General features: G+C 44.9%; 1 protein-coding gene across 1 annotated transcript; it reads right to left on the bottom strand.

Annotated features, from left to right (window-relative positions):
• Positions 1–8,032: 8,032 nt before the first annotated feature.
• f10 (coagulation factor X) lies at positions 8,033–23,237 on the bottom strand (the record flags this gene model as incomplete). Its single annotated transcript, XM_084051472.1, has 9 exons — positions 8,033–8,164; positions 9,728–10,036; positions 11,443–11,630; positions 12,198–12,315; positions 13,652–13,920; positions 14,782–14,913; positions 16,675–16,751; positions 17,805–17,973; positions 23,141–23,237. 9 exons carry the CDS (start codon positions 23,235–23,237, stop codon positions 8,033–8,035), a joined length of 1,491 nt encoding a protein of 496 aa, XP_083907598.1.
• Positions 23,238–23,642: the final 405 nt, after the last annotated feature.

The following is a 23,642-nucleotide window of genomic DNA, read 5'->3' as shown; positions in this document are numbered from 1 at the left end:
ACAGACAGACAGACAGACAGACAGACAGTCAGTGAGTGGTGGAAAAAAATCTCCAAAAGTAGAAAGTACTCATTATGCAGAATGTCAGGTCTCTGCTCTACATGTAAAGTGTCTTGTTGTTCAGGATGGACTGTGGGGTCTCTGCTCTACATGTAAAGTGTCTTGTTGTTCAGGATGGACTGTGGGGTCTCTGCTCTACATGTAAAGTGTCTTGTTGTTCAGGATGGATTGTGGGGTCTCTGCTCTACATGTAAAGTGTCTTGTTGTTCAGGATGGACTGTGGGGTCTCTGCTCTACATGTAAAGTGTCTTGTTCAGGGTGGACTGTGGGGTCTCTGCTCTACATGTAAAGTGTCTTGTTGTTCAGGATGGACTGTGGGGTCTCTGCTCTACATGTAAAGTGTCTTGTTGTTCAGGGTGGGACTGTGGGGTCTCTGCTCTACATGTAAAGTGTCTTGTTGTTCAGGGTGGGACTGTGGGGTCTCTGCTCTACATGTAAAGTGTCTTGTTGTTCAGGGTGGGACTGTGGGGTCTCTGCTCTACATGTAAAGTGTCTTGTTGTTCAGGATGGATTGTGGGGTCTCTGCTCTACATGTAAAGTGTCTTGTTGTTCAGGATGGATTGTGGGGTCTCTGCTCTACATGTAAAGTGTCTTGTTGTTCAGGGTGGGACTGTGGGGTCTCTGCTCTACATGTAAAGTGTCTTGTTGTTCAGGGTGGGACTGTGGGGTCTCTGCTCTACATGTAAAGTGTCTTGTTGTTCAGGATGGATTGTGGGGTCTCTGCTCTACATGTAAAGTGTCTTGTTGTTCAGGATGGACTGTGGGGTCTCTGCTCTACATGTAAAGTGTCTTGTTGTTCAGGATGGACTGTGGGGTCTCTGCTCTACATGTAAAGTGTCTTGTTGTTCAGGGTGGGACTGTGGGGTCTCTGCTCTACATGTAAAGTGTCTTGTTGTTCAGGATGGACTGTGGGGTCTCTGCTCTACATGTAAAGTGTCTTGTTGTTCAGGGTGGACTGTGGGGTCTCTGCTCTACATGTAAAGTGTCTTGTTGTTCAGGATGGACTGTGGGGTCTCTGCTCTACATGTAAAGTGTCTTGTTGTTCAGGGTGGGACTGTGGGGTCTCTGCTCTCCACTCTGAGAAACAAGACACTTTACATGTAGAGCAGAGACCCCATCCTGATGCATTGTGAGCTTGTCGATCGGCTATTTTCAAATGGCCAAAATGTATATATAGGGCTGAAGTGGTTAATGTATGTTTTGTAATAATAATCAAAATCTACAAAGTACGGTAACTAGTAAATAAAGTTTTCAAATGAATTGCAGTGGAGTGGAGTGGTAAAAGTACAATATTTGCCTTTGAGATGTAGTGGAGTAGAAGTAAAAGTATTAAAAATGAGAAATACTCCAGTAAAGTAAAAAATACTTCAAAATTGTACAGAGAGAGAGTCTCTCCATTTCCACAGTAGTCTCAGGTTAGTGACGTGTTATATATGAATAAAACAAGATACAATAAAAAGCAGATAAATGTGTAATGGAAAAATAGAGAGGAAATGCCCTGTCAACACATATTTATTATTCATATTCAGCTAATGTTAACTTCTCATGCTATAACCTCCTGCTCTGGCCTATTGCTCCCCCTGTTGGCGCATGACCTCCACTGCAGCACTGTGTATTTCTGAATGGATTCACAGGCTCTATGCACAGCAGACTTATTGTAAAGACATTGGGCCTCTTCCTTACTTCCTCCACAGGTGTTACCAATGATACTAATGAAGGCTCTGTTCCATTCTGGTCAAACAGAGTCAGGGTGTTGACTCACTGGAAACACTCTGCTACACCAGTGGGTCTCAAAGTGTGGTCCAGGGACCCTCATGGGTCCTTAATGTAAAGACATTGGGCCTCTTCCTTACTTCCTACACAGGTGTTATGATACAAATGAAGGCTCACTGGAAACACTCTGCTACACCACTGGGTCTCAAAGTGTGGTCCAGGGACCCTCATGGGTTCTTACGGGCGTGTAACTCTGAGAGTGTACAAATGGATGGTTGGTTTGTGCACTCTGAGAGTTATGGGGTCCTTGAAATTCAAGACGTTTGAGAACCATGTGCTACACTGAATGGAACAGAGCCTTCTTTAGTATCATTGGTAACAGCTGTGAAGGAAATAAGGAAGAGGACCAATTTCTTTCCAATATGGCTGCTGTGCATCGAGTCTATTGAATGGAAGACTTTCGACTCATACAGTCTACAGTTTATATGGAACTAAATAAGACTTGTAATCAATTATTAATCATGTTTGTGAATCATTGATTCGAGTTAGAGCAAGTAAACAAAACACTTAGCAAAACAATAAATGCACCTTCAATATGAAACATTGAAACTCTTGTAATGCTCATCATAGCGTTCACACAATATACCTCGACCTTTGATGTATTAGCTTGTGTTTACCTTACTTACTTTAAGTCACTCTGGATAAAGAGCGTCTGATAAACGCCTACATTGTAAATAGTAGGCCTAAAACCTAATTTCCATCGTTATACTGGAGCTTGATATCACTTGATATTGGCATTAAAATATACGTATACATTTTGTTTACGCATAATTATGCTTACCTAGGAGGGCTATACTAGTGACTTAAGTTTTCTAATAATTGTAGAGAAAAAAATATTGAAAAACTCAAAATTCTACTTAAAAATAGCACCTACAATGATTGAAAACAATTCACCCCCCCCCCCCCCCCCCCTGTAGCAACATTAGCATGTTTGCTAGCAGCGTTAGCATGGTGGCTGCAGCACCATTAAGCTCTACAGAGTTAACAGAGTGACATGAAGGTTTGTTCTCCAGACGTGGAGACGGAGACAATCTTACCTCCACCTTCACTGAGGACCTGAAGGAAGCCGGCGCACACCGCCAGCATCACGCACAAGACACCACACAGCTGTCTGAGCGGTCCCATGGTGCTACACACACCACACCACTATGCTACTGTCTGCATACACAAACTGTGTGTGTACACACACACACACACACACACACACACACACACACACACACACACACACACACACACACACACACACACACACACACACACACACACACACACACACACACACACACACGTGCTGCACGAGCACACACACACTCACAATGAGCGCGCGCACACACACACACAGGCGTGTGCGCACACATGTCATGACGTTTCAGCCCTGAACCATTTGACCCCTGTTACTGTCTGCACAGAGAGACAGACAGACAGGCAGACAGGCAGGTATACATACAGACAGTTATACATAGAGACAGACAGACAGTTATACATAGAGACATAGAGACAGACAGACAGACAGACAGACAGTTATACATAGAGACAGACAGACAGACAGGCTGCTATTTTTTTAAACAAAAACATTTTGTGCAAACCTTTGAATATATATTTTCAAAGTGCAAATCTTTGCTATTGTCCCAGGAACTAAATGTTTTGAGATGGGGGTCCGCGGCGGCCAAATACATATCATTCTGGGGGTCCTTGACATGAAAAAGTTTGAGCACCACTGATCTACAAGCCTTCTGTTGATGACACAAGTATTTGGAGTTTCTGAGTTGGTACTTTGGTTTGAACAAACAGTATGTTCCTATGTGTGTGGACTCTATCCTGTGTACACACACACACACACACACACACACACACACACACACCGTAATACGCTGCTTCTCAATCGACCCTTACGGTAATTCTGAGTTTGCGCAAGCCGAACCATAGGTACACTCTGGACCGCTTAGTGGTCCCCAGACCAGAGGTTGAGAAACAGGGCAGTAGCGCTCTCTCTCTCTTTCTGACACACACACACACACACACACACACACACACACACACACACACACACACACACACACACACACACACACACACACACACACACACACAGACAGAACAAACAGTGCACACAGCGATGGTCTTTGGACCCGTGCTGTAGGGTGTGTGTGAGGTGAGGTAAACATGGACATCAGGACATCAGAGGCTCACAAATAAACTGAAGCCCAAATAGAAAAAACATAGTGGATCTACAAGCTCTCAACTGGGCTGGTAGTTGTGAGTTTGGGTTTGGGTCACCTACTGTATATGACAAACCTTGCCCAACATATAGATGCTGAGTTCAAAGTGGTTAATAAAATGTTTGAATTTGAGGTTAAAGGAGTAGTTCACCCCAAAAATGACTTTATTTTCTGTCAATTACACATTTGTTTGTTTTTGTGGCATTCCTAAGCCAATAATTTAATGACCGGGTCGTCAGTCAATAGGCGACTCCTACCACCGGTCAACAAATTATTGTCTTAGGTATGCCACAAAAACAAACAAAACATCTCCATGAATTCAAGGCTTCATGGGGTGTGTAAATGACAGAAAATAAAAATGGGTGAACTACTCCTTTAAATGAGAAGACTAGGGGGGTGGGCGAGACCCCACATGACATGGGGATCGAACCTCTGGCCCTCTGTTGACACTAGCCGTCTGTGTCAACTCTTATGAAACCGCTGCCGTTTATTGAACCCGTCTGTGTTTGTCTCTGTGAGGTGGAAAGCTTGCAGGTTTGACTGGATCCACACGTTTCCTAGGGCATTGATTCTCAAAGTGGGGTCCAGGGGTCCTTGCGGGGGTAACCCCTAGGGGTCCTTGGGGGGGGGGGGTCCCCAGCAAAATGTGTCAATAAAGTGTCACAATCACTTTAACCCCTTTATCCATATTTTATATATATTTATACTTTGGCTATTCAAAAATAGCAGATCTACAAGCTCATAGCGCGGCACCGAGTGCCGCGCTATGAGCTTGTAGATCTGCTACTTTTTTTTAATCTTGAAAATGTGTGCAAATCTTTAAATCTTTTCTTTTTTTAAGGCGAACATTTTTAACACATATCTTTGCTTCTGGGGGGTCCCTGGAACAACATGTTTTCATATTGGGGGTCAATTCATTTGAGTGGATCAGTCAGTCAATAATAATGTGTAAAACACAACCTGACAGAGATCAGAGAGGATCACATTAGTCTGTCTATACTCACCCTACAAGACCTCCCTCCACACAGCTGGTTCAAAGTCACGATCAGTGCTTATCATCAAGCGCAGTAGAAGTCACTTAAAGGACGACTTCACCCATTTTCAACCAATCTTCACTTCTGAAACCCACCTACCAGTGACATCATCGTTCACCACGCGACATCATCGCGCGAGAACGATGGCTTCCGTCACAGCACGCTAACTTTCCAGGAAGAGAAAGCCTGCAGTTTCTATTAGCTTGGATTCCCCATCGATGATGTCACTGGTAGACGGGTTTCTGAACTGTCCACAGCCCTCCTCTGAGACACAGAGTGAGAGACTTCAATTCATGGATATTTTTTTGTTAAGACAATAATGTGATGACCAGCGGACCAGTAGGCAGCGGTTCCGGTAGGAGACACAAAGGAGACTCTTTGTGTCTCCTACCGGAACCGCTGGTCATCAAATTATTGGCTTAGGAATGAGACAAAAACTAAACAATATTCATGAATTATCCATGACTAATCCATAGGAACAAAGTCATTTTGGGGGTGAACCATCCTTTTAATATGCTATGTTGATGAATGGAATAGGACCTCAATAGAAACAAGTCCCCAGGACATTTTTTTTGTGTTCCTTTTAACCTAAGTGTCTTACGGCTACCGTCATGGTGTTTACATTTATGAATAATAAAGTATTCAATCAATCAATGTACCTGGCATCCTAAAGAGGGATTCCAGAATCAATACCTGGGCCAGTGACTGTGATCATGTTTATTGATAGTTCTTTTTATTTTGCCGGCTTCAACATTATTGCAAAGGCACCATGTGGTGAAACAGTGTTTATCTCAGCACAATGCTAAGCTAAACAATAGAAAACAAGTGAGGATAGTTGTATAACACACATCCAATAGGTTGTTTATTATCACCAAGGAAACACATTGGATCAGGGGTTGGCAACCTTAAGCACACTGGCGTATAAGTGAGAGGATTTTACTTTTAAATTAAGGTCTTTTATTTTCAGTCATGGGTCATCACCGGGTGCATTTCTCCTTTCCGACATGTCGCCTTTCCGACGTTGACGAACCCTATACCTAACCCTAACCCTAACCCGAACCGCACGCGGAAGCCACTAGTCGGAGTGGTGAGATGTCGGAATGGAGAGTGAACACCGTCATCACCATGCTGGCTTGTGGTGGACATTTTTGTAAAAATTCTAAATTTGCCATGGAGTAGACCAACACATAAAGAGCCCTAAATGACCATTGCAGGTTTGTAACTCAAAAGCTAAATTCCAATACTCAAATGTCTGCGTCCGTCATCTGTCCCCCAGCACGGCGGTGTTACAGTGAATTTAGTGACCTGCAGAAATATGTGACCGTTCGTCCATCTTGTGGACTTCACATAACTTACATGGAGGTTTTTCAATACGTGGCCTATGTACCGCCATAGGTTGAACTCTGCTAACAAACAAACCGCAATGATTTACGTTCCGACACTGTCGTAATGTGATGTCTGCACGATTGTCACATATTATTTCAGCAGGTCACCAATTTCAGTGTAACACCGCCATGCTGGAGACCAGATGACGGAGGAAGCGAGGAGGCAGACGTTTGAGTATTGGAATTTGGCTTTAATAATGGTGTAAAAACACAATCTAAAATGTGCCATGGACAAGGACAAGTCTTAACCCGGACACATTGGGTCCGTGTACGGACATATTGATGACCCTTGTGTACCGTCAATCAAGTCCCCTCGCATTGACATGCAATTTATCTCCTGCGCCTAATCCTCCCTCCTATTCACTTAGAACTACGCTATTTAGCTTTGAGTACATCTTGTAGCATGTAGCCTATGTCAAACCAGCTTGTAGCATGTAGCCTACATGTCAAACCAGCTTGTAGCATGTAGCCTACAGTATGTCAAACCAGCTTGTAGCATGTAGCCTACATGTCAAACCAGCTTGTAGCATGTAGCCTATGTCAAACCAGCTTGTAGCATGTAGCCTATGTCAGGGTGCATTTCTCCTTTCCGACATGTCGCCTTTCCGACGTTGACGAACCCTATACCTAACCCTAACCCTAACCCTAACCGCACGCGGAAGCCACTAGTCGGAGTGGTGAGATGTCGGAATGGAGAGTGAACACCCCTATGTCAAACCAGCTTGTAGCATGTAGCCTATGTCAAACCAGCTTGTAGTATGTAGCCTATGTCAAACCAGCTTGTAGCATGTAGCCTATGTCAAACCAGCTTGTAGCATGTAGCCTACATGTCAAACCAGCTTGTAGCATGTAGCCTATGTCAAACCAGCTTGTAGCATGTAGCCTATGTCAAACCAGCTTGTAGCATGTAGCCTACATGTCAAACCAGCTTGTAGCATGTAGCCTATGTCAAACCAGCTTGTAGCATGTAGCCTATGTCAAACCAGCTTGTAGCATGTAGCTTATGTCAAACCAGCTTGCAATGATTGCACAAACACACAGTTATGGCGTAAAATGGCAAAGAAAGCGTAAGTTGATGTTCAGACTTTGCCCTCATGGGAAAAAATATGGTTCTGTTTAAACTTTATGTCTTGAAAATGTCTTTCAAAGATCAATAAGAAGGGGTGAGAGTCAATGATAATTACATATAAATGTCCTGATTATTTTATAATGTTATTACAGCATAATTCTATATGAGCAATCAATTTGAATTATTATTTTTCTTTTTTTGTTTTGATGTGGCGTCATACTTAATGTTGAGATGGCACACAAACGATCAAGAGAATAAAACACATGACATTTGATGTGAAAAAGGCTGCCAACCCCTGTATTAGATCTAGACCTCCTGTCATTATGCTGCCAGCCCCTGTATTAGATCTATAGACCTCCTGTCATTATGCTGATGAACTGAACATCGTTGATCATTTTTTCATAATTTCAACATATAAATATCTGCTTGGATCAGATTTCAGGCAGCCATGCTGTTCACAACACCGGGGGTCCCCTGGGGGTCCCTGGCTCACATGCGGGTGATGGAGAAGGGGGCTGCTTCTCTCTTCTTTCTGGCCCCCTGCGCTGCACTCTCGTTGGGGTGAGGTCTGGGAGTCAGCCTGGCGATGCCGTTCCTGATCCATGGAATGTACTTGGATACCTACAATTATAATATAACTATAATTATAACATACCTACAATTATAATATACCTACAATTATAACATACCTACAATTATAATACTAAGGGTAATAATAATAACAGTAATAATAAAATAATAACTAGAAAAAGTGCTCCTCGGAGCACAGGTCTCCGCCAGGTCAGGTAGGTTATTGTGGCCTCCTGGTGGCGCTATAACAGGCCAATGTGAAAAGGGTGCCATTACTTTCTCGGCCTAGTGGGAATGTGCATGCAAATTTTCTAGGAAATCGTACGCTGCATTCATGATTTGAGACATTTTGTTCAAGACGGACCAATCCTGCAAACTTTGGAAGGAACCGTAGCCAATCAGGATGGAATATGAAATATCGGACAGATCCGTCTTGATCACATGACTATAGAGATAATGTGTAACGATTTGCGTGATGTTTGGATAAAATCTGTAGGAGTAATATCCAAAAATGGGTTTTGCGCAAATTGGCCTCCTGGTGGCACTATAACAGGCCCATGTGAGAAAGTTGGGCCAGAGGTTCTGCATTGGCATCCAGGGAGTGTGTGTGCACAGTTTCGCAGCGACCGGGCCAACGGTGCCGGAGATTAGCTGCTCGCAGACAGATGGACACACGGACGGACACTCTGACGGATGGACAGACCGCGGGTAAAACATACTCTCTCGGCATGCCTTACGGCCTGGCGGAGACAATAATAATAATAATGATAATAGTAATAATAATATTTATTATGTGTAAGTGTGCGATTGGATTGGAACTCCATCTTCCGGGGTAGACTTTTCTTCTTTTGTTTTGTCCGTATGGTGAGTCACACATTGAGGCCTTAGTTTTCTTTTTTTCCTTTTTTTATCAAAACGTGACATTGATATCTTTAGATGTCCTTTAAAGCCGTGAAGTGACTCACTTCATACGCAAAAAGAATAGAAAGAAACCCTGACAGAGGGAGTTACAAGTCCATCCTTTCTCATGTTCTACCTGCTGGTTGGTTCTACACACAGAGTGTAAACATATGGACATGGTCACGGCCCTGGTTTCTACAGACCGTAAATTAAGTCTATTTTTCAGAGATTTCAAATCCGCCATCCTTCTATATCCCGTCCCACAGCATACCCTACTTTATCATACATTTTAAAATAAATGGGAGCATAGTTTACCAAAATGCACGTCATGGTGTTGAAAGAAGACTTTAAACCAGCGACTGGTATTTATGACAATGTTTGTTAAAGGAGTAGTTCACCCCAAAAATTACTTATTTTCCATCAATTACACACCCCATGAAGCCTTGAATTCTTGGAGATTTTCAGTTTTTGTCAAATTCCTAAGCCAATACTTTGATGATAATAATAATGTATCCGGTAGGAGAGACAAAGGAGACTCTTTGAGTCTCCTACCGGAGAGACCAGCGGTTATCAAATCATTGGCTTAGGAATGTGATAAAAACAAAAAAATCTCCATGAATTCAATGCTTCATGGGGTGTGTAATTAATAGAAAATAAGTATGTTTTGGGGTGAACTACTCCTTTGAGGTGTCTGTCTCGTTGCCGTCCTCTTACCTGTGTGTAAACGCCGTATTTGCCCTCTCGGGCGCAGCCCTCCCCCCAGCTCACCACGCCCGTCACAAAGTAGGTGTCCTTGTAGCGGGTGACGTGCGGCCCGCCGCTGTCGCCCTGGCACGCGTCCTTCTTCAGGTCCTTGTAGCCGGCGCAGAACATGCGCGAGGAGATGCGGAACTTGCTGGACTCCATGCAGACGGCCCGGTCCACGTAGGGCATGGTGAGGCGCTGCAGGATGGGCGACGGAGCCCGGCCCTCCCCGATGCGACCGAAGCCGCTCACCAGGCCGTCCGGCTCGCGCATCAACACCTGCAATGTGAGGACAACATCAACACCTGCAATGTGAGGACAACATCAACACCTGCAATGTGAGGACAACATCAACACACAACATCAACACCTGCAATGTGAGGACAACATCAACACACAACATCAACACCTGCAATGTGAGGACAACATCAACACACAACATCAACACCTGCAATGTGAGGACAACATCAACACCTGCAATGTGAGGACAACCCACGTTCACAGCAAATTCTGATTTTGTTTCAGTCATTAGTCTTTTGAATACTGCCTCCCCCTGGTCAGCCGGGGCGCCTGATGGAGGGGAAAGGAACTGGTTGGAATAACGTGTTCCTCCCTTCCACGCACTACGTCCTACCGGGGAAACTCCCCCCTGTCAGGTGATGAGAAGCTACGTCCTACCGGGGAAACTCCCCCCTGTCAGGTGATAAGAAGCTACGTCCTACCGGGGAAACTCCCCGCTGTCAGGTGATAAGAAGCTACGTCCTACCGGGGAACCTCCCCCCTGTCAGGTGATAAGAAGCTACGTCCTACCGGGGAAACTCCCCCCTGTCAGGTGATAAGAAGCTACGTCCTACTGGGGAAACTCCCCCCTGTCAGGTGATAAGAAGCTACGTCCTACCGGGGAAACTCCCCCCTGTCAGGTGATAAGAAGCTACGTCCTACCGGGGAAACTCCTCCCTGTCAGGTGATAAGAAGCTACGTCCTACCGGGGAACCTCCCCCCTGTCAGGTGATAAGAAGCTACGTCCTACCGGGGAACCTCCCCCCTGTCAGGTAATAAGAAGCTACATCCTACCGGGGAACCTCCCCCCTGTCAGGTGATAAGAAGCTACGTCCTACCGGGGAACCTCCCCCCTGTCAGGTGATAAGAAGCTACGTCCTACCGGGGAACCTCCCCGCTGTCAGGTGATGAGAAGCTACGTCCTACCGGGGAAACTCCCCCCTGTCAGGTGATAAGAAGTGGCTTGCTAGCTCCTCATGCATTGAAGGAAGCATGAGCTCAGTTCTGGGCTCTCCCCAGGATTGGCAGAGGGAGGGAGAGTAGCGCCCAGGATTACAAGCTTAGGCAATTGGCACGGGCTGAAAAAATGGGTTACAAAATTGTGTGATAAAAATACAATTCCATTTAGTTTCAGTCATATTCTTTTGTCATCTGAAACATTTTATTTTTAGTCGCACTAAATCTACAGTTGATTTAGACTACTAACGTTTATTTTGGCGGTGCCTTGATGGCGTCGTAATGCTTTGATTTATACTTGGCTGTGTGCTGAAAATAGCCGATCTACAAGCTCACGATGCGTTTTTTCGGAGCGTGACAACCCACGCACAACCAAGCATAAAACGACTTGTCCTTAGATCTCTTCTCCACTAGTCAAGAACGACAGGAGGGGAGCGCTGCTGGCTGACCTTCTCGGCGAAGTCCTTCTCGGGCAGACAGGCGGGGATGATGTACTTGGAGAAGCTGACGGGCGTGGTGAGCTTGATGAGAGCGATGTCGTTGTGGAAGGTGTCTGGTCGGTACTGTCTGTGCATCAGGACTCTCTCTACGTGGTGCATGGACTCATGGCCTTCCTTCACCTCAATGTCAAACTCACCTACAACAGTTTGTTCAGAAAACGCACGCGCGCACACACACACACACACACACACACACACACACACACACACACACACACACACACACACACACACACACACACACACACACACACACACACACACACACACACACACACACACACACACACACACACACACACACACACACACACACACATTTACAGGGAAACAAATATAACAGGGTTAGACAGTTCATAGACACCTAAGGCAGGCTGCCTATATTATAAGGACACACATAGTACCTTCTATAAGGGTACCGTTCCAGAGAAGCGGACTGAGTGGCCCTGTCTTTCTCTAAGAGGACTGACCGTGGGTAGCTACTGGGACATAAGTCTGTCTTACTACAACAGTTTGTTCAGAAAACAGAACAAAATGAACCAAAACAAACTATAGGATATTTCTTAATTATTTCACCCAAACCGTTTATAACAACATATGACCACTGACATACACAACGCTCTGTGAGCTTGTAGTTGGAGTTAATTATAGCTTTAAGTTTATGTCCCCCTCATGGCCGGCAGCGATTGGCCGGTCGGTCTCACCGAGGACGACGTAGATGTATCGCGATTGGTTGATGCAGTGGGCGGCGGTCAGGATGATGTAATCAGTCAGGATGGTTCCTCCACAGAACCCTCGCTTCTCCTCGTTCATCAGCAGAGCCTAGAGAACACGCACGCACGCACGCACGCACGCACGCACGCACACACACACACACACACACACACACACACACACACACACACACACACACACACACACACACACACACACACACACACACACACACACACACACACACACACACAAAGTCTCAATGGGATTTGAAGAAGGCCGTTGCAGAATGCAAACCAAAGGATATTAGTGAGCTGGAGGCAACTACCCATGAGTAATGGGCTAAAATGCCAGAGGAACGCTGCCAGAAGCTGGTTCCTGGCTATGTGTGCTCTACGAAGAATTAAAGACACCTGACATGAGTCATTTTGACACAGCAATAGTCATTAAAAGTGTCAATTTGAATTTGGAGAAACCACCCATAATATTAGTTGTGTTGAGCTACAGTATGTACTTGTTTGATTTGTTTATTTCATACAGTTGACAGTTTGTGAATTTTCACCAAATAGATCAGAGATGATGTAGAGGGCCATTATATTTCCACACTCACTCCAGAGGGACATATTACATATACTGTTGGGCAGACACCTCTTATCTCCATATTTTAACTTTTTTGCGTAAATTAGTTCGCCATTCTTTGTCACACAAAAGTAGCAAAAATAGCCGATCTACAATCTCAAAACGTGTCGCAGCGCGACACGTTTTGAGCTTGTAAATCGGCTATTTTTGCTATTTTTGAATTAGAATCCTTAAAAGGAACATTTTTATTTAATTTCAAATGCATTGAGTTATACTTATGTTAACTTTATGAACTTAAATACAAATACATTGGACATAAAAAAAGACAATAGAATGTTAATACTAGTCATTAAGCTACTAATATAGACTGAAGTGATTAAAGCGGGTCATGTTTGGAATCATAACAGCTGAAATCAATAATATATCACTATTCGGATATTAACATGAGGGTCGCATTAAGTGAAGGTGGGGGCCGCATGTGGCCCCCAGGCCGCCAGTTGCCCATGTATGAACTAGAGGTTCGGGGGCCGCTACGTGGCGCTCACGTCTAGAAGTGATGTCATCAACATATAGGTGTGTGTACCTGCCAGGGACAGTCCCCGGGGGGACATTACATATAGGTGTGTGTACCTGCCAGGGACAGTCCCCGGGGGGACATTACATATAGGTGTGTGTACCTGCCAGGGACAGTCCCCTGGGGGACATTACATATAGGTGTGTGTACCTGCCAGGGACAGTCCCCGGGGGGACATTACATATAGGTGTGTGTACCTGCCAGGGACAGTCCCCTGGGGGACATTACATATAGGTGTGTGTACCTGCCAGGGACAGTCCCCGGGGGGACATTACTTATAGGTGTGTGTACCTGCCAGGGACAGTCCCCGGGGGGACAGTTCTCTCCGCCGACCATGCGCGTGAACTCCGTCACGCTGGCGTGGTGGGGCACCTCCACCACCGCGTCGTCCATGTAGTCGTCGCCCTCCGCTGGCCAGGAGGACAGGTTGCTGAAGGGCTCGGTGAACTGCGACACGTCGAAGGCCGTGTCGTCGGCGCCGTCCGCCGTGACGTTGGGCCGCTCGTACTGGAACACGGTGCGTGTGCCCTTAGCGAAGACCACGCCACACTTATACGTCTCTGTGGGAGAGGGTGAAAAAGATTAGATTTAAACACCAGGAACGCGTCTTTGGCTATTACGCTATGTGCCACGCTATGAGCTTGTAGATCTGCTATTTTTGGAAAAATCGTGAAAAGGTGTGCAAATCTTTGAATACATATTATTTAAAGCGAACATTTGTAAAATATGTTTTTCCAGGGACCACAAGAAGCAAAGATTTGAGTACAAAAACTTTGCTTAAAAAAATCAATACTGCACTATAGAAATACTCTGTTACAAGTAAAAGTCTGGAATTCAAAATGTACAAAAGTATTGGCATCAAAATGTACTTAAAGTACCAAAAGTAAAAGTACTCATTATGCAGAATGTACCATGTCATGTTTTCAAATGCATAAAAAAAACTTTGAAAATAGCAGATCTACAAGCTCACCATGCGTCGTGATGCGACGCATGGTGAGCTTGTAGATCTGCTATTTTCAAATGGCCGAAACGTATATTGAGCTGAAGTGGTTAATGTATGTTTTGCAATAATAATCCAAATCTACAAAGTAACTCGTAACTACAGTTTTCAAATAATTGTAGTGGAGTAAAAGTATGATGTTTGGATCCGAGATGTAGTGGAGTAAAAGTAAAAGTATTGGAAAATTGGGGCTGGGATCCAACTTTGAGGAACCGGAATTGGTTCCGTCACATTTGGAAACGTTTCCGGAACCGTTTGAGCCGATGCCAGAGGTTCAACCATAGCTCTGAGAGGGAGAGTGTAACCAAATGGACCCGTGTGTGTGTGTGTGTGTGTGTGTGTGTGTGTGTGTGTGTGTGTGTGTGTGTGTGTGTGTGTGTGTGTGTGTGTGTGTGTGTGTGTGTGTGTCTCTCTCTCTCACGGTTAGAGTTGCAGGACTTGTCGTCGGCCTCCAGGTGATACCCGTCAGCACACGAACACCTGACGTTCCCACCGATGACATCACAGAAGTGGTTGCACCCCCCGTTCTTATTCTCACAGAGTTCAGGGATCACTGTGACGCACACACACACACACACACACACACACACACACACACACACACACACACACACACACACACACACACACACACACACACACACACACACACACACACACACACACACACACACACACACACACACACACACATTTACAGGGAAACAAATATAACAGGGTTAGACAGTTCATAGACACCTAAGGCAGGCTGCCTATATTATAAGGATACACATCGTACCTTCTATAAGGGTACAGTTCCGGAGAAGCGGACTGAGTGGACCTGTCTTTCTCTAAGAGGACTGACCGTGGGTAGCTACTGGGACATAAGTCTGTCTTTCCCTAAGAGGACTGACCGTGGATAGCTACTGGGACATAAGTCTGTCTTTCCCTATAAGAGGACTGACCGTGGGTAGCTACTGGGACATAAGTCTGTCTTTCCCTATAAGAGGACTGACCGTGGGTAGCTACTGGGACGTATGTCTGTCTTTCCCTATAAGAGGACTGACCGTGGGTAGCTACTGGGACGTATGTCTGTCTTTCTCTAAGAGGACTGACCGTGGGTAGCTACTGGGACGTATGTCTGTCTTTCCCTATAAGAGGACTGACCGTGGGTAGCTACTGGGACGTAAGTCTGTCTTTCCCTAAGAGGACTGACCGTGGGTAACTACTGGGACATAAGTCTGTCTTTCCCTATAAGAGGACTGACCGTGGGTAGCTACTGGGACGTATGTCTGTCTTTCCCTATAAGAGGACTGACCGTGGGTAGCTACTGGGACGTAAGTCTGTCTTTCCCTAAGAGGACTGACCGTGGGTAGCTACTGGGACGTATGTCTGTCTTTCCCTATAAGAGGACTGACCGTGGGTAGCTACTGGGACGTAAGTCTGTCTTTCCCTAAGAGGACTGACCGTGGGTAGCTACTGGGACGTAAGTCGGGGCTTGATCAACCCCGGCTGGGTCACCTGGGTAAGGGTGTATGTTGTTGTGAGACCTGAAACACCCGATGACCCCAGGCTACAACACTGATGATACGTCCCAGGTGCATCCACGTGATGTTTTCTTTATAGGTATAGGCCTGGAAATTAGGTTAAATATCCTGGAAAAGTTTTGGAAATTCATTGGTAAAAATGTGTGGGCACCCATACAATTATGTAGTGGGGGTCCCTGCTTCATCTCTCTGTCATCTATACAATATGAAGTGGGGGTCCCTGCTTCATCTCTCATCTATACAATATGTAGTGGGGGTCCCTGCTTCATCTCTCATCTATACAATATGTAGTGGGGGTCCCTGCTTCATCTCTCTGTCATCTATACAATATGTAGTGGGGGTCCCTGCTTCATCTCTCATCTATACAATATGTAGTGGGGGTCCCTGCTTCATCTCTCTGTCATCTATACAATATGTAGTGGGGGTCCCTGCTTCATCTCTCTGTCATCTATACAATATGTAGTGGGGGTCCCTGCTTCATCTCTCATCTATACAATATGTAGTGGGGGTCCCTGCTTCATCTCTCTGTCATCTATACAATATGTAGTGGGGGTCCCTGCTTCATCTCTCTGTCATCTATACAATATGTAGTGGGGGTCCCTGCTTCATCTCTCTGTCATCTATACAATATGTAGTGGGGGTCCCTGCTTCATCTCTCTCTCTCTCTCTCTACACCTCTCTTCTATACAATTATGTAGTGGAGGTCCCTCCTTCATCTCTCTCATCTAAGGGGGTCCTTGGCTGTTCACACATGTTTGACCAGCGGTAAACAGCTCTCAGCAACGTACCGATCTGACAGTTGTAACCTTGGTAACCGGTGGGGCAGAAGCAGGTGTACTGACCGATCCCGTCCTTACACACTCCACTATGAGCGCACGGGTTCGACTCGCACGCATCCCCGTCTGCCAGGAACACACACACACACACACACACACACACACACACACACACACACACACACACACACACACACACACACCTGGAATAAACACACACCTCTGGAAGAAACACTGACAAAAAATGATCATCAAACACTGGACCCGAGTTTGCTCAGTCTGTACTTGGACCGCTTTTTTCCCGTTACCACCAAGTTTTCCTGTTACCACCAAGATCTACAAGCTCACAGTGAGCTTCTAGATCTTTGTTGTGACATTAAATTGTCATGTAGTGCATGATTTACAGGTCTGTAACTCTGAGAGTGTACACATGGAACCAAATGGACCCTTACGGGTCCATTTGGTTCCATTTGTACACTCTCAGAGTTATGGGGGTTCTTGGAATGGTCTTTGAATATAACAGGTTTGAGAACCACCGTCCTAGACCTAGACTCCTCCCTTATGTCATCCAGTCATAACACTGTAACATATGTAACACATTACAGTAGGGTTAACCACTTACCATAATATTTATTCCAGAACTCGTTCTACACAGAGAGAGAGAGAGAGAGAGAGAGAGAGAGAGAGAGAGAGAGAGAGAGAGAGAGAGAGAGAGAGAGAGAGAGAGAGAGAGAGAGAGACATAATTGTGATATATATATATATACACACATATATAGCAGATCTACAAGCTCACGACACGTTGCAAGCTTGTATATTGGCTATTTCTGGTATTTGATTTACAACAAAGTGTACAGGCTTTAAATGGTTAATACTGTACCCATTTTATATAGAAACAGTTTGAATATGATACATACTGTATGATACAATATGATCCATACTGTATGATACAATATGATACAGTATAATGATAAGGTGCGTTGTGTTAAGTGACCATATCTCCCATTATCAGCATGTTAAACACATTCCACCTTATCAGTAACCTAGCAACAGACAGACAGACAGACAGACAGACAGACAGACAGACAGACAGACAGACAGACAGACAGGCAGGCAGACAGACAGACAGACAGACAGACAGACAGACATACTGTGTGTTCTTCGTTCTCAAAGATCTCCCGCGCCTCCTCTCGGTCACACCTCTCCTCCACACACTCTCTCTCCATGTCTCCTTGACGCCACTCCTCAAACGGACTGTTGGCACGCCGACGCCGAGCCAGCAGCTGATTGGCCGACGGACTGTCCAGGAACACTGCAGGACATGGAGGTCAGTATAGGTTACTTTACTTTAGATCAGATCAGGGGTTCGGCTAGGGACCCCCTAGGGACCCCCTAGGGACCCCCTAAAACTGTGTTTCAGATTAAAGTTTGAATTTTTTACTTGGTCTGCTCTTTTTTCCCTCCACACCTAAAACCTCTATTTTTGGCTAAAGTTCTGCTCTAAAAAAGGGACGCTATAGGGTTCAAGTGGTTAATTTAAAATGAATAATCATATCACACAAAGATTTGGCGGCCCCCCCTGTAGTAACTCTGAGGACCCCCTAGGGGTCCCGGATCCCATGTTTAGGACCCCTGCTTCAGATCAGTGGTTCCAGTGTTCATTTCAGCGACTAAAACCATTAATCAATTCAATTAAATTTTATTAAAGTGTCAAATCAGAACAAGTTGTCTCAAGACACTTTACATGTAGAGCAGAGACCCCACAGTCCATCCTGAACAACAAGACACTTTACATGTAGAGCAGAGACCCCACAGTCCCACCCTGAACAACAAGACACTTTACATGTAGAGCAGAGACCCCACAGTCCCACCCTGAACAACAAGACACTTTACATGTAGAGCAGAGACCCCACAGTCCATCCTGAACAACAAGACACTTTACATGTAGAGCAGAGACCCCACAGTCCCACCCTGAGCAACAAGACACTTTACATGTAGAGCAGAGACCCCACAATCCATCCTGAACAACAAGACACTTTACATGTAGAGCAGAGACCCCACAATCCATCCTGAACAACAAGACACTTTACATGTAGAGCAGAGACCCCACAGTCCCACCCTGAACAACAAGACACTTTACATGTAGAGCAGAGACCCCACAGTCCATCCTGAACAACAAGACACTTTACATGTAGAGCAGAGACCCCACAGTCCCACCCTGAGCAACAAGACACTTTACATGTAGAGCAGAGACCCCACAATCCATCCTGAACAACAAGACACTTTACATGTAGAGCAGAGACCCTACAGTCCATCCTGAACAACAAGACACTTTACATGTAGAGCAGAGACCCCACAGTCCCACCCTGAACAACAAGACACTTTACATGTAGAGCAGAGACCCCACAGTCCATCCTGAACAACAAGACACTTTACATGTAGAGCAGAGACCCCACAGTCCCACCCTGAACAACAAGACACTTTACATGTAGAGCAGAGACCCCACAGTCCCACCCTGAACAACAAGACACTTTACATGTAGAGCAGAGACCCCACAGTCCATCCTGAACAACAAGACACTTTACATGTAGAGCAGAGACCCCACAGTCCCACCCTGAGCAACAAGACACTTTACATGTAGAGCAGAGACCCCACAATCCATCCTGAACAACAAGACACTTTACATGTAGAGCAGAGACCCCACAATCCATCCTGAACAACAAGACACTTTTAGAGCAGAGACCCCACAATCCATCCTGAACAACAAGACACTTTACATGTAGAGCAGAGACCCCACAGTCCCACCCTGAACAACAAGACACTTTACATGTAGAGCAGAGACCCCACAGTCCACCCTGAACAAGACACTTTACATGTAGAGCAGAGACCCCACAGTCCATCCTGAACAACAAGACACTTTACATGTAGAGCAGAGACCCCACAATCCATCCTGAACAACAAGACACTTTACATGTAGAGCAGAGACCCCACAATCCATCCTGAACAACAAGACACTTTACATGTAGAGCAGAGACCCCACAGTCCATCCTGAACAACAAGACACTTTACAAGTAGAGCAGAGACCCCACAGTCCCACCCTGAGCAACAAGACACTTTACATGTAGAGCAGAGACCCCACAGTCCCACCCTGAACAACAAGACACTTTACATGTAGAGCAGAGACCCCACAGTCCATCCTGAACAACAAGACACTTTACATGTAGAGCAGAGACCCCACAGTCCCACCCTGAGCAACAAGACACTTTACATGTAGAGCAGAGACCCCACAGTCCATCCTGAACAACAAGACACTTTACATGTAGAGCAGAGACCCCACAGTCCATCCTGAACAACAAGACACTTTACATGTAGAGCAGAGACCCCACAGTCCCACCCTGAGCAACAAGACACTTTACATGTAGAGCAGAGACCCCACAGTCCCACCCTGAACAACAAGACACTTTACATGTAGAGCAGAGACCCCACAGTCCATCCTGAACAACAAGACACTTTACATGTAGAGCAGAGACCCCACAGTCCCACCCTGAGCAACAAGACACTTTACATGTAGAGCAGAGACCCGACAGTCGCACCCTGAGCAAGACATTTTGCGACAGTGGCAACGAAAAACTCCCTCTTAACTGTAAGAAACGTCAGGCAGACCCTAGGCTCTAGGGTGGGGGGCTTCTGCCTCGACCGTGTCGGGGGAAAGAAGAGAGAGAGAGAGGGAGAGACAGAAAGAGATACAGTACATTATGTTGACAAATGTCCGTTGACTACCTTTTTCACTGACCAAAACTAAATAAAAACTATAAACTATGATGACTAAAACCAAGACTAAACATATTGACAGTTTAGACGTATAGGACGGTAGAGAGAGAGAGCAGCCATGCTGGTCGGCTTGGAAAACGGTGGCACTGATGAAAGAGATATGAGGCGGCGCTGGAGGTGACAGAATTGAGGATGCTACGATTGACACATGACAAGGAGGGATACAAGATCTAATATAGATATAGATATAAGAGGGATACAGGATCAGAAATGACTCTCAACTAGTGGTCCGGGGACCACCAGTGGTCCCTAGCTAAATGATGGAGAGTTGGTAATTATAAGATCTTTAACTCTCGAACCTTACGGGTCCATTTGGTTTCATTTCACGCTCTCAAGAGTTAAATTATTGTTAAACATCTGCATTACTTAAAGAATTGTTATTTTGTTCAACATTTGTCTGTTATTATCTCTCCTATGGAACCAACATCAATACAGCATGGATGGAATTGTGGACAAAATCTTATCCAACAAAATATTCTACGTTTTGGGTCTGAGAGTCTAAATCTCATCAAACGGTGGTTCTGTTACAAGTAAAAGTCACAGCCTTCAAAATTCACCCGAGTAAAAGTACAAAAGTCTTGAACCAAACTAAAAACTCATCATACAAAGAAAGAGAACATGTGAACCAAACTAAAAACTCATCATACAAAGAAAGAGAACATGTGAACCAAACTAAAAACTCATCATACAAAGAAAGAGAACATGTGAACCAAACTAAAAACACATCATACAAAGAAAGAGAACATGTGAACCAAACTAAAAACACATCATACAAAGAAAGAGAACATGTGAACCAAACTAAAAACTCATCATACAAAGAAAGAGAACAGATGAACCAAACTTAAAAACTCATCATACAAAGAAAGAGAACTGGTTACTGGTCACTCAACACGTTCACAAACACACATTAGATATACTGTAGGCTACCAGTCCACATAAGAGCAGTGAACAAGGACAGACTGCATTAATGTATTATGCTCCACACAGATGGAACAAACTTCAGGACTCTCTGAAACTGGAGCGATTGGTCTCAATAGAGACATCCAGGGTGCTTCTTGAGGACACACTATGGTCTCAATAGAGACATTCAGGGTGCTTCTTGAGGACACACTACATAGTGACTGTACCTGTTTCATGTAACACTGTTTATTTGCATCTGATTTTTAAATCTCTGTGTTGTTATCCATGTCCTCACTGTATTGTCTGATTCACCGCCTTTTGCGATTATTTTAATGTTGTTTTATGCTTCTGCTTTTCTTTTTTGCTTTATTGTCAAAGTTGTGACATTGTAATGTGATTCAAATGTTTGTTATCAGGGCGTCCTTGAGAAAAAAAGAGAGCTTGCTCTCAATGGGTTTCCCTGAATAAATAAAGGAAAAAGAAAGAAAGACTAGACTAAAACTAAAATAGGACTAAAACTAAATGGTGTGTTATTCAAAAGACTATATCAGAATTTGCTGTCAAAATGAACACTGGTGAGAACCACTACAACAGGGGTGATGCAACTTTGATGATGGAGAGGGCCACTATATTTCCACACTCACTCCAGAGTGTCGGGCAAAAACCTCTTATATCCGTAGTTTAACTTTTTTTAGTAAATTAATGCCGTACTTCATCATTCTATGTCACACAAAAGTAGCAAAAATAGCAGATCTACAAGCTCAAAACGTGCCGCAGTGTGGCGCGTTTTGAGCTTGTAGATCTGCTATTTTTGCTACTTTTGAATTGGAATCCTGAATTATTTTTTAATTGGAATCCTGAAAAGTAACATGTTTATTTAATTTCAGATGCATTTAGTTATACTTATGTTAACTTTATGAACTTAAATACAAATACATTGGACATAAAAAAGACAATATAATTGTAATACTAGTCATTAAGCTACTAATATAGACTGAAGTCATTAAAGCAGGTCATGTTTGTATTGATTGGAATTGTTTGGAATTGTAAACAGCTGAAATCAATTATATATCACTATTCTGATATTAACCTGTGGGCCGCATTAAGTGAAGGTGGGGGCCGCATGTGGTCCCTGGGCCACCAGTTGCCCATGTATGCACTACAGATATGCCGAATGCAAGAAAACATGGGTGAGCTTCAAAACACAGTATCCATGCAAAGAAAACACATTATACAAAGAAAGAGAACAGCTGAACCAAACTAAAAACTCAATAAACATCAAACAGTGTGATGATTTTGGGGGGAAGAGGGTCTAGACTAGAGAGTGGCTGGTGGAGTTTGAACCTTGACCTCTCAGTCTCACAGCCAACGCTGTGGCCACAAGGCCACTGATCTGCTGTTATAGCATTTAACCTATTATTATTTATTATGAGTACAATGTATGCCACACACACACACACACACACACACACACACACACACACACACACACACACACACACACACACACACACACACACACACACACACACACACACACACACACACACACACACACACACACCACCCCTATCTCTACTTGTCTCCGTCTCTATCTTTCTTGGAGACCGTCTGTCTGTCTGTGTGTCTGTCTGCCCGGTTGCTCTATATATCCGTCTACCTGCCTGTCTGTCTGTCTGTCTGCCTACCTGCCTGTCTGTCTACCTGTCTGTCTGCCTGTCTGTCTGTCATAGCAGTGTTGTACGTACCGTCACAGGAGACATGCTGGAGGACACACAGACACACACAGGCGAGGACAGACAGACGACACATCATGGCCGACGTCTCAGGACGAGAAGCCTCCATTACTACTGCCCTGACGTTACTGGACTGAACACTAACACACTACCACCACCACACTACTACACAACTACTACACACTGCAGAGGAACACAGGCCAATGACCCTGAGAGAGAGAGAGAGAGAGAGAGAGAGGGAGGGAGAGAGAGAGAGAGGGAGGGAGGGAGGGAGGGATGATAGGTCTACAGTAGCCCTGGTCCAGAGTGTTAGTGAGTTCTCTCTAACGCTCTGCCAGGCGCTGGGCTCTGCTCATAGACAATGAATTCCACTGCCCTGTGAGGGCTCCAACTGTAGTAAAAAATAAACAAAACCATTTCACTACTCACCAAAACAAAGGCTGTTTTGTGTTGTTGAAAGTCTGTTCTCGGAGGTGGGAACCCTCTCAACACCCCACCTTCTCTGTAAAATACA

This window comes from Gymnoscopelus microlampas, assembly GCF_963454915.1.
Source record: "Gymnoscopelus microlampas genome assembly, chromosome: 24".
Classification (NCBI taxonomy): domain Eukaryota; kingdom Metazoa; phylum Chordata; class Actinopteri; order Myctophiformes; family Myctophidae; genus Gymnoscopelus; species Gymnoscopelus microlampas.
This window is presented reverse-complemented; position numbering and strand designations above follow the sequence as displayed.